The 12,658-nt window shown below is 39.9% G+C and overlaps 3 protein-coding genes across 22 annotated transcripts in view; all 3 read left to right on the top strand.

The window, feature by feature from the left end:
- Positions 1-6,577, top strand: part of LOC127359093 (plexin-C1) — a 49,459-nt gene extending 42,882 nt beyond the window's left edge. The window contains exon 17 of the mRNA XM_051392803.1: positions 6,043-6,577. The gene's annotated coding sequence lies outside the window, so the exon portion shown is untranslated. The remainder of the gene's footprint in view (positions 1-6,042) is intronic.
- LOC127359092 (plexin-C1-like) overlaps positions 1-6,577 on the top strand; it is a 35,461-nt gene extending 28,884 nt beyond the window's left edge. Inside the window, exon 17 of the mRNA XM_051392802.1 lies at positions 6,340-6,577. The gene's annotated coding sequence lies outside the window, so the exon portion shown is untranslated. The remainder of the gene's footprint in view (positions 1-6,339) is intronic.
- plxnc1 (plexin C1) overlaps positions 1-12,658 on the top strand; it is a 45,242-nt gene that overhangs the window by 8,599 nt on the left and 23,985 nt on the right. For 2 of the 20 annotated variants that reach the window (XM_051392761.1, XM_051392782.1), the window contains exons 1-2: positions 9,443-10,544; positions 11,999-12,121. The exons of 4 other annotated variants lie outside the window; for them this stretch is intronic. In XM_051392761.1, coding sequence (XP_051248721.1) covers positions 9,528-10,544; positions 11,999-12,121 — 1,140 coding nt within the window. In that variant the 5' untranslated portion in view covers positions 9,443-9,527. Of the gene's footprint in view, positions 1-98; positions 202-556; positions 633-1,030; positions 1,136-1,265; positions 1,400-1,989; positions 2,170-4,413; positions 4,523-4,952; positions 5,133-9,442; positions 10,545-11,998; positions 12,122-12,658 lie in introns of those variants that run through there. 14 more of the 20 variants (XM_051392767.1, XM_051392781.1, XM_051392760.1 and 11 more) reach the window with 12 other exon arrangements.

The following is a 12,658-nucleotide window of genomic DNA, read 5'->3' as shown; positions in this document are numbered from 1 at the left end:
TGTGTTGTACATTCATATTGTGACATTGCATACAATATATGTGTGTTGCTGAAAAGGATGACCAAGACTCCAACATTCATTGTATTACTGTATTACAGGCCTGCCAGTCACAGTTAAGATTAGACTTGGGACAACACAGTTGTCGAAACCGCTGAAGATATCCAACTGCACCGACATCAGGGGACAGCAGACTCCTGCCCTGTAAGTCCAAACCGAAGTACACAGATCATTTCTAACATAAATAATAAACAGAATAAACTAACTGTTAGGAAAAAGAAAAAGAAAGAAGGCAAAAAACTCCATAGAAAAAAACAATGGTCAGCTTACCCCTCCTTCTGCATTTGGCCCCATACTTCCAACATGGCTGTCAGTGGTGTTTCATCATCAGAAAGCATGTACAAGGGGCGCCCAGTTAGCTCACCTGGTAGAGTCCTTGTAACAAGGCTGAGTCCTTGCTGCCTACCCAGGGTTCAAATCTGACGAAAGCATGTATCATTACTATATTGTGGTCTCTGTGGTTGTTATCAGCAGGTGATAAAATTAGTTTTCTCTTCAGGTGTCGGCGATGTATCGAGGCTGGATGTGGCTGGAGCAAAAACGGCTGTTCCTGGGGGAATCGAGGAGAGGGAAATGTAACTATGCATCTGTTTATGTGTTTATCTAAGAGGGTTTTCCAGACTTTGTCTTTGTATCAGTTGGTGCTTGGGCCCTAATTATATTTTTTTATGATAAATTTCTTATTACTTAATCCGCGTTTTGAGATGGGGAAAAGAGAAATTCCATCAAAGGTTACAAAAAGAAACCCATGCTGTCTGCTCAGAGAAACCCATGCTTCTGCTCTACAGGCCCCACTGCACCCAACCAAGAGCTGATCAGTAGCTAAACTAACTGATTGTTGTTTCTGCATATGTTAATCAAACACATACAACATGTAAATAATTATAGTTGTCTGACTAGTTGTTTTCTACTGTTTCCAGTTGTTGTAGCTAAGCTAATGTTAGCCACAACAGGTCCTGTATCAACTCTTCATAGTACTTTTACAGTGGATGTAATGTCAACCTGCTTAATGTCTTCACCTCGCTTCCTCCTGCAGGACAGTGTTTGTCAAACGGAGGAGTCGGGGATGAACTTCTCTGTGAGTCTGAACCTCAGTTGTCACATATATTCTTCCTCTGATGCTCCTCATTCACAGTCAATAGAGATTAAAACATCAGTAGAAGGTAATACATTAAAACTGATTATCTTTGTGTGTGTTTTACTGTCAGAGACCAGAGATCTCCTCAATCTCTCCCAGTGTCGTGTCTTTCTACGGCAGAAACTATGCGATGTTGTCTGGTCGTAACCTCGCTGGCGTGACCAGAGTGAGGATCCAGGCAGACATGGACTGCACGCCACAAGAGTGAGTCAGTTTATGGACGACTAAGAATCTGCTTACACTATAAATGACATTTCAGAGATGGAGATTATTACTAGGAATTCCACCCATATTATGAATTGACATAAACTGTCCAGTACTTCATGTACTGCTGTTTCCTAAAGCTGGAGACTGGATTGGAACAGGGACCCAAACTCAGTCATTGTCAATAGAAAAATGGCAGATTTATCAGGTGCCCAGTTTTTAGATTAGGAAAGCCTCAAAATTGAAATGTGTGGCATTTTCTTTAAAGTCAAAAGCATACACCTTTGTTTGTCTGCATCGTTTAATAGATGAATGAAGCTGATTCTGCTGTATCCTTTTTATATTTCTTGTGTTGGGATATGTTGTAATGGCAGTAGAATTATGTGTTAAGCTTATGAAACAACATCTCGTGAGTTTAAAATGATGTTTAATGTGTTTGCTGCTATGCTTCTGGCTGCTTTCAGGTTTTCTACATGTTATTGTTATTATGATGTAAAAACTTACCGACACAAAAAAGTGAGTAAGTGAGTCTTGATCTCAGTGAGACTATCCGGTTTTTCTCTCTCTTTTATTCTGTGTGCTTTGGTCAGATCTCCTGTGTGGAGCAACACTGGTGTGGATCTGACGTTCCACATTCCCAGGATGGATAATAAAGGCGTGGTCTTAGTATGTGTTGTCCTCCCAGACGGTAGTTGCCATGGCACTGCTAAAATCACCTACCGGTCCTTACCTTCCTGCACCAACATCACACCCAGCAGCACCTGGATCAGGTATGACTGAATTTGTTGGCATTTCTTTTTTCCCAAAACAAATTAACAAATACAGTTTTTGATGGAAAAAGCAGGGGTGTATCCAGGGGGTGGCGTGGGCCCTCCCTGAAACTGGCCATACCAGGTGCCACCCCATTATCCTAAACTATGAGTGGCTATCTGCCCGGTCAGACCTGTAACCTTAGTTCAAACCAGCTGTTTGATGATTAAAACTGGACGTTTGTTGGTAAAAGGTTTTCAAACTTTATAAAAGTGTTTGTGAGCCAACACAAGAAAAGGTTAATTTAAATATTTTTAAATGTGGTTGACAAATGCATCTTGGGCTGTGATGCCTTTTGTGAAATTTCACTGTAGCATATGTTCTGTAAAGAAATTTGTTTTGTAGATTTGAAGTTTTGCACAATTTTGTCAATACAATATTTCGTCCACAGGCTTGTTTATTTACATTTTGTTGGTGTGTGCACAGACTCGATGCCACCTCTGCATAAATTTGTGGTACACTTGGGCCCCTGTAATCTGTTCTATTCTTGCTTGAACTGGAAGTTGTTCTGAGCCACCAACTTACAGACCAGAAATACTTTTTACATCATTTCTATTCAGTCACATGAGGCTAATCATTCCTGAGTTGGGTTTGATATGTATTATATATTTCAATGTTGCCTTTGAACATTTAGCCTAATAATAATATAGGCATAATTTCCAGTGTTCACAACACAGTCATATTCCAGATTATTTAATAATGAATTTAGAATATGACTGTGCTGTGAACACTGGAAATTAATGATTACAGAGGCATTTTAGATGTTTTGATGTGTGCAGTAATGTCACTGCAGCAAATATCGTTGAGCAGCAAAAATAAGAACTGTCATTATAAAGTTGACAGGACAAAGAAACTCTCCAGAGGAATCAGAGAATTTGTCAGGAGGAGGACTTTACTCCAAACTGTTTCTCTATATGGACCTGGACTGTGTGTGACGATCTGGATGTGTAGAAGAACACAGAACATTCATTATATTAGATCCCGACTATCTTGTCGGTGTGTCTGTGGTTTAAATAATTAATGAACGTCTGTTGCTGTGCCTCGTGCATAAATGCGCACAGCGTCTCTCTTAATGGGGAGAAACTTCATCCTCCACCCACCCTCAATCCATCTGCTATTAATGAGTTTTAACTGCGATCTACTCATCACTATTATGCAGGTTGTTATTCATGTGCAGGTGTTTGTTAAAGAGGTAACAGGCTGTTTCTCTGGCACTGTGTGTCTTTATTAGTACTAGTACAGTGCAGTGTGCAGACACAAACTTCATCAGAAGTCTCTTTCCTCGAGTTACAGGTTCACGGTCATGTCAGGTTAAAGATGACCTCTTCCAAAAATGAAATGTCTTTTGCGATAAGACTACTTCCCTTTTCAGTTTCCTGTCACTTCTGTTTTTGCACCTCAACAAGCACCAGTCTTAAACAACATAACAGTCGAGATACTTTAAGTTTTATAACGTGCATGTAGTCTGAACATCATTATCCTAGGGCCATGCTCCTGGTTGTGACAAGTTCTTGAAGGAGTCGTCAAGACATTTATGGATATTCACAATCCTCAGGATGATTCCTAAAGATTTTAATGACTCCCTTACTTTTACTACATGAGCTTTCCTCTTGTGCTACCCCAGACCAAAATGTGACTTCTAAATGACATAGTGAAAACCAGTGGCTGATCTCTATTAAATCTGTTGAGGATCCCCTGTGGATAAATCCTAATGATTTTGGGGACTTCCCAACCTTTTTTTCTAAAGCCTACACACATTATTTCCACACAACCCACTAACACTTAATTAGCATCTGGCTTTTTTCTTCAGTGGGAACGGGTACAGTCGTCATTCATTGACTCTGATTGGCAGTGATGGAAACATGACACCCAGGTGGACACGATCATTTTCATCTCTTGTCCGGCAATGATGTGTGTTAAAGTTGTGGATGTTGACGTGTTTATATCCAGGAACAATCTTTACTGTTTTCCACAGTCTAAGGGAACTACATTCAACAGAGATTTTGTTTTTTGTATTGGGCAAGATTCTTGAGTGTTGAGTCTGAACGAGAGACTGACCATTGAAGTTTCCAGGGGCCACCAAGAGATTTAGACTCATATGTAGGTGACCCTAGATGTGTCATGTTTAAGGAAAGGTTTTCTCTGGTATGGAATGTGTATTATATTTCCACTTCTCTGATTGGCTGCTGCTCTGTGTCCTGTAGTGGGAAGAGGAAGATCACACTCATTGGATCCCACCTGGAGTTTGTGGAAGGGGTCTTACACAGCCACGCCCTGCATGAGGTCAGACTTCCCAGAAACAACACCTCTCAGGTGGGTCTGTAGACATGCACAATGTCCCATTGTATTGTTATCTTACATTAATTATGTCACATCACATCATATCATGCTGCATTACTGACACATTATATCACAATACTGATATTAGATCAAATTAGACTATGTTATGTCACATCATCCCATGTAATCTTCTAGCATTATGTTATGTAACATTACATTAAGTATTTTTCAATACATTATATTGCATTATTGTTACTTGTGTCTATATACACATGCATAAACATTCAGAGTGAACCATGTATAATGTCACACTTTGTTTTATTACATGTGATGCCATGCTATGATGTGGCCTTTTTAGTTATGCTAAAGTACTGACATAAATAGTACGTCACCATCATCACCATGTTACTCCATACACAGATTTTCACACATATCACAATATTTTTTTTTTAATTCACAACAGAATCTGATCTATGACACACCGGCAGCTGGAAATTATCGAGAGAGTTTTACAAGCAGTGTGTTTCTGAAAGTAGCCAATGAAACGTTGGACTGCTCCACAACAATAACCTACTACCCAGACCCTGAGTTCACCAGCTTCACATCTACCCGGACAGGAGACGATGTGCGCATCACCATAGAGGTAATGTATATTTTTATCACAGATACACAAAAGTAGAACATGAATGCATAAAACATCAGTATGTGTTTCTGTTATAGCAGAAAAAGGCAGACAAACTGGAGATGACATTGGGAGAGTTGTCAGTGTGGGGCGTTCAGGAAAATGAACAATTCCCCTGCATCATGGAAGCCAAAAAAAACAGTAACGAGACTGACTTCTTTATCTGTGAGATTCAAGGGACACCTGACGTTGAGTTTCAGCACTTAACAGTAAATCTTTTATTTCATCTTCACCAATCTAGACAATACAATACACAAATACAACTTAGTTTATTGAGATTGTAGGCAGGATGAAGGTGGGTCATAGCACCAAGCCCTCAGAATATTTTTGACCCAGTGTTCTGGTGAGATGTCCCACTGTAAAATTCCTGTTTTAATAGCAGTGTTGTATTTGTTTTCCAGATAAAATATGGTGACAAGACGGTGAGACTAGGGCCTCCATCTTTATTACATCAGATCCTTCTGATACTGCGCATTCTGCTGATACCCTGTATTCCTGTTGGTAAGTACACTAAGTTGACTGGATTTCAGTCCAGTCAGTGTCGTCGCTCTCTGATATATACAGTAAAATCTGTATGTATTGCATCAATGCAATCAAAGGCTGTTTGTGTGAAAACCTGAACTAGAATGAATTTTGACCTTTTTAATGAACAATTTATGGATTGAGTTCTGTTTGTCTGTCTGTTCAGTTTAAATCAATAACTGTTTGTCTTTCAGTGTTGGTGATTATCTGTCGATGGCAAAAGAAGTTCACTGCTGAGATGAACAAGATCTGACCATTAGGTCAAACCTGGAAAACTTTGGGCAACTCTTTTATCAAGATGGACATAATGCCTCAGGTTCATTTTCTGCACTGAGACCCAATTATTCACCTGTGGGTCACTGGAGTAAAGTTCTCTCTTTGGTCTCAATATTATGTAAAAAATCTTAAGCATACAGTGAGTGTAAGAGGACTTCTGCAGTGTTTAGTTCTGAGATTGTACAGTATCCTGCAAGTATCTCTGAACGTTGTCTCAGTTATTGTATCTTATTACGATTACTGTTTTTATGGTAATTATATTGTTATTGGTCCCTCCTCTGTTACTGTTAATAGATCCTGTGTGTTTGTTCATTTCATTGTTGTACTAATGAAACATAAAGGTACAAAGAAGCTTTAGAGGCGTTGGTAGGTGGATTTTGTTACCAGCAGAACCAGGCTAGTTGTATCTGTTTCCATTCTTTATGCTAAGCTAAGCTAACAGGCTGCTGGCTGTTGCTTCATGTTCACCTACAGACTTGAGAATGTAGCATTAGCCAGTGTAGTTTTCCTATTATGGGTGTGAGGACAATTAATATATAGTATATAGATTAATAGTCAATATATCAGAGTGAAATTTAAGTTTTGTAATAAAGTCGTTTTTCTACTGAGTCAAAGTGTCAAACAGTTTGAATCCTTTCTAATGACACAGCTAGTGTCTTTGTCCAACAGCTTCATCCAGCAGCAGGCCAGTCTGGCCAAAGACACGGTGCTGAACTGCAGCCCGGTTATATAATGAAAACCCTGCTGAATTTAGGCCTGAGCCAGCTACCATAGAGCTGCAGTGAGACTGAGTGCTGTTCAGCATCTCAGCCATTTGGCAGATATTCTGGGAGCCACGGGGACCCTCACAGGAGAGAAGACCTTCACCATAGCTTACATAGCCTACTCTTCCTTACTGTAATCAGCACAGTGTGTACGGCTGATGTGCTGCAAAATCTCACCACCACAGCACACACCCAAAACAGCTGAAGTTCTCATGGTCTAAAACACATAAAAAATGATTTATTTCCAATATACTTCATGCAAACTGGATTATTGATGGTTTGAATATTGCAGCCTGGTATATGTGAAATATTAGCAGCAACGTTTATTTATATGCATTATTATTTTTTGATCAATGTCAAATAATCACGTTAAGGTAAAAAACTCAAGCTATAAAAATGTTATATATTATTATTTTTAGTTTTTTTGTACTTATTTTTTTCATCATCACCATCGGGAAGGTAATCAAAAATAGTGATTTGAATGGTTTTCAATCTACATATTTTTGAGCGAAGGGACGTTAACAGCTCTATTTCAGTCCACGTTGTTTAATTCAATTCAATTCAATTTCATTTGTATAGCACCAATTCATAACAGAAGTTAGCAGGCGGAACTCCTTACAATAGGCTAAAAATAAAAAATACATGAAAAGAATTGGCACAACCTTGCATGATTCATCATCAATATGCATGAAAAAGGGATCAAATATGCTAGAAATTAAAAGTCAGAAACACAAAAATGTGCTTGGGTGCATCAGAAGGTTAACGCACTAACAAAATTAAGATTTTACATGTATTAGATACAACAAATGAGACTTGGGTTCCTCAACTACAACACAAGATGACTTGATGGTTTTATTGTATCGAACAATTTTAACTGCAGTCAAACTTTCTCCAGATAATTTATACATTAAGAAACTTCAACAGTGGCATTTGATTGATGGTCAGTTGTAAGGTGGTTTGGTTTAAGTAAAAATGTGTGTCTTTAAAATGATAGATAGGTTAGATGTGAATCCAGTTAGAGAGTCCAGATAGGAGAATGGCTTAATAGCTTCTTTTTTAATGACTGTACAGGCAGATAGAGGCTGCTGTATGTAGACAATGAACATAAATAACCACCCATATAGTACAAATAATTAAAGTACGACTTCTTGGAACAAATGTGAAATAGAAATATTTACCAGTGCTACAATGTAACTTTAAAAGGATTAAAAACGAACAACAAACGAGCTGAAACATCGAGCAAGTGAAGAAATAAAAACTGCGTCACATCACTGCTCACAGATCAAAGAAAGCCGACAGGTCGGTGCTAACAAACTTCTGTATTTTAATAATAACACTGTGGGTCTGCCATAACTTTTACTGTACATAGAAAAGCTGAAAGGAAATGACTGTCAGCAGCTGCAGAGGTAATGTTTTAATTTAGCTTTACTTTAATCTTTAGCTCACAGAAAATGTGGAGAGGTGCTCTGTTTTCTTTACAGTCAGAATACTGACTGGCATTTATTGAAGTATTAATTCATCATTAGTCCATGTTTATGTTTTTATTGTTTGTGTGTAGAATTGATTTGGTATAGTTCAGGGTTTTAATCTCTTCTCTCTGTTTCTAGTGCTGAGGCTGGTGGTGGCCTCCAGTCACTGGTGTGGTTGGGGTGCTGGGAGTTGACTACCTTTAGATGGTCCTATGGTTTGTGGTGGGACATTTTTATTAGTGTGGGCTTTTATTTGAATTGTGATTTTGTTTATGTCGTATTCCTAACAGGTTACTAGTAGGGTAATCACAGGTGTTGCCAATAATACTAATTAAGGTTCTGTTCCATTTAGTGTAGCAGAGCCTTTCCAGTGAGCCAACATGGACAACAGCAGCACCCTGACTCTGTTTGACCTGAATGCAACAGAACCTTAATTAGTATCAATGGTAACGCCTGTGTTTACCCTACTGTTTCACTACTGTGCTTGAAATGTTAGTTTGGTGGGTCCATACCTTGACTCCTATTATGACTGAGCCACTGGAAGTGTTGAGATGGAGGGGGAAGAAATATGAAAAATGGATGGGTCATCTGTTTGGGCCATAAACATTACCAGTTGTTGCTGAGCTGTTTGTTGACTGATGTCTCAGTACAACTGTCCATCTATGCTTGTAAGTCCAGAATAGTGTCTTTCATGGCTTTGTTTACGGGGAAGAGTGAGTGATGGAGTGGTTTGTTTTCCCAATGACGACTAGAAGAACTTCTCAAAGCTGACACTAGATGTCATCCAGGAGTCACTGGATATCATCTTTACTGTACTGTAGTTTGAACATGTACAACGATGCATGATGCAGTTGGAAATGCTGCTCACCTGATAATGTTGGAGTGGAGGGGTCAGTGGACATCCCCTCTGCTTCACCACGAGATAAAACAAGTATTGAAGCGCATTACACCGTGTAAAGATCATCATATCAACCCACTTCACACCATGTACGGTCCAATGTCCAATTTGTTGAGGGAAGTAGGGAGACAGACTGTCATCCTCTGGAGTTTGTTCAGGAGCGCACACACACATCACTGCATGCAGGTTCTGTGGTTATTCTAAAACTGTATAGACTTTGTTTTAAACATGGTTAAAGTGCGGAACACATCTGAGAACGAATGAAACCGTCTGTTAGTTTTCGCTTTCGCTCCCTCCCACTTTCAGCACTCCGTCTTTCAACAGAGGCGCACTGCGCTTTTACGCACGACTCCAGTGACACTGTGGAGGAGAGCAGAGTGCCATGAAGACCGTCGATGTGTGAGCGTTTTGCTGCCACCGCTAGAAGATGATCCTGCTGCCTGGTCTGTTGTTCATTCTCTGGGGAGAACCGGCTCGGTGCCTGGAAGAGGGCGGAGGCTTTGAATTTAACGGAGACATCCGCCAATTCGCTGTGTCCAACAACACGGTTTACATCGCTACAGAGGAGAAGCTGTACCAGCTGAACCACGACCTGACCCTGGTCCGGAGTCTGACCCAGAGAGGAATCTTTGTGATTGCGGAACAGGTGGAGTACTCGAAGTTTGACCGGGTTTCTGAGACGGAGAAGTGGAACGCAACTTTCAGTGTCAACATATTATTACCGTTTGTTGAGGATGACAGTCTGATCAGCTGCGGTATGACCGAAGAGTGCGGTTACTGCGAGCTGCTGGACCTGAAGGACATTTCTAATGTGCGGTACAAGGAGCACGTCCAGGTGGGGCCCCCATGGCACAGCAGCGCGTCCGTCAGCTTTCTGGTGAATGTGGAGACCCGGACCAAGACCGACACTTACATTCTGGCTGCCATACAGCAATACGAAGGCAAATCCACAAAGACCAAATGCTCCATTGAATCAGACACGGTGAACGTTTATAATACCAATAACGGTCAGAATGGAGGGATATTTTCCTCTCTTGGAGAGTTAGACAATGCTGCGATCAAACATGAAGGCAGTGTGGAGTTTGTGGATGGATTTCAGATCAGTTCAACAATCTATCTTTTCTCTAACGTGCCCTCGAAGGACAAACGCAACAAAGTCCGTCTCATTTGGCTCGAGGGCAAAACCGACAAAACCCAGACTGTAAAGTCTCTGCGGGGCGCGACTCTCAGTATCTCTGGTGGTGCTGAGTCAGACAGCAGACTCCTGGCCTCCTCGGTGATCCCGGGTGGGCCGCCGGTGCTCTGGAGCGGCGTGTTCAGTGCGGACGGAGGACAAACCAACACCGAGCTGGTAGTGTTTGACATCAGCCCTGATCTCACCGGAGACCCCGATGTAGATCCGGACTTCTGCAGTTCCTGTAAATCTGATAAGTCAAAACAGACGGTGGGTCGTTTTTAAGTGATTGGATGTTGTTTCCATTTGTTACAGCAGTTTAATCTCTGATTTAATTTCTTTATCCTGTGGTATCAACAAAGTTAAACTATAAGCTGTCCAATATTTCACTGACTTCCTCTTACAGTCTGATGTTAGGATTCAGTACAGAAACATTTAATATTAACTATTTTTACATAATGTTGATGAGCATTTTACCGACTATAGCAATAATATTATTTTTAATATTAGTGCTTCTAGATTGAAATATGCACAAGCAAATTTAACAAGGTAGAAAAATAATTCAAGGGAACTTATTTTAGAAGAAATCTTACATTATTAAATTACTTGATTAAAGGTTTTCCCAGTTCTGTTTCTACACATCTCCTCAGCAATGTAAATGAACACAATCATAAGGAGTTTTCCAGGTGGAGGAGGAAGGAACTAGGTTTTTCTGACCGATGCTTGGCTAACTGCACAATCAAAGCAACACTGTAGTCCAAAAAAGTCTTTAAAGGTGAGAGGTCAGTTTATGAAGCTATAGTTGGCTGTTTATAAAGGTGGTGACAAAACAATTCAAATGTCACTTACTGTAACAGCACACTCACCTACATGGTTCTAGTTCGCCATGCTATGACTCACTTTATGTACACTTGATGACCTAGTAATGTAGTCAATTGAGCTATTAGTCACAATAGACTATTTCAAGTACCCTCAATACTTCAAAGCTCTTCTCTTCAGGAATTCACCTGGTCTTTTTATTGCAGATTTTCACATTTTTACAAACAGCCCACTGTGTCTAATCTGATCCTAAATATTCACCCACCAGACCTGCTCCACTAAATTAAAGTCAGTCATTTTACACACTTGTTGAAGTCCAGGAGTGGACCTACAGGGCAACAAATAAATAAATGTCTTTCCACCTCAGTTTGGTGTTAAATACTGTCAAATTCAACACATTTATTTAGATTTAATAACTTCTTAAATAACAGAAATTAACACATATATTGTAATGGTCTGTTATGGCCACAATTTAGATCAAGTGATTAAGTTAAGTTTAAATTCAGTGAAAAAAGACTTATTTGGAAAATTGCCTTAAAGTTTTCAGCACTTCTCTTTTCAACAGAGGTACACTGCACTTTTACACACGACTGCAGTGAGGAGAGCAGAGTATCATGAAGACTGTCAATGTGTGCATGTATTTTTCTATTCAATATTTAACTAATAGTGTAATGTTTTGTGTTCAAATATCTTCATTTGGGGGCTTTTCCAAGCAATTACTGATATGGGATTGTTTGTGATTAAATCAGCTTATTTCTACCACCCCTCAAAGTCTGAGAAACAGAAATGATGAAGTCTTGGACATGTCCAGAACATATGTGATAGACTTGGAGGAGATTGCTTGCTTTTATCACATGTAGGGTCCATTGGATCCAAAGCTGATCATCAGTGTGTTTGTTTCTCAGCCAAAGACACTGAAACCGAAGAAGGTGCTCTTCAGGCAGAACTACATGACCTCTGTGCTGGCAGTGAGACAGAAGGCCTGGGTGGTTTTCTTCATCGGGACGGGAGACGGGCAGCTCATTAAGGTGTGTATAAAGTGATAGCCGTCTGTTATTGGAAAATATATATACATTTACTCAGAATCAGTTTGTAAAATTGAACGGCATTTCTTTCCTAAGCAAGTGTTTATTTTATGTTGGGAGGGAAGATGCTCTAAAGTGCTTCCATTACAACTTCATACCTTCATACTTCCTGTCACCCCCTTTGTTTATTCCTCTGCCATCAAATCATACTCTGTCTTCTTCCCATCTCCTTGATACAACAGTTGATACTCTGCAGAGACCCATATTCTACATGCTTTGCACATGCTCAGAATTGAACTGAAGTCTTCTGAACACTCCACAGCAACTCTCTGCTTGACAGAATAGGCTCTATCTTGCTCAGTTAACTCTGAGTTCATACTCAGTTGTGTAAATTGCAGTATTCATAGAACCACTAAGTGTATTTCATACTGCTATGCAGAAGGAGAGAGCAGAGAGGAATGGGTTTTCTATTGCATCACTAGCAAATGTAATACATACACAAGGGAAGACAGCTGAAAGCTCGTAGAAAATATTTTGCAA

This window comes from Dicentrarchus labrax, unplaced genomic scaffold (assembly GCF_905237075.1).
Source record: "Dicentrarchus labrax unplaced genomic scaffold, dlabrax2021, whole genome shotgun sequence".
NCBI lineage: Eukaryota > Metazoa > Chordata > Actinopteri > Moronidae > Dicentrarchus > Dicentrarchus labrax.
The sequence above is the reverse complement of the archived record's forward strand: the minus strand, read 5'-3'. Positions and strand labels throughout refer to the sequence as shown.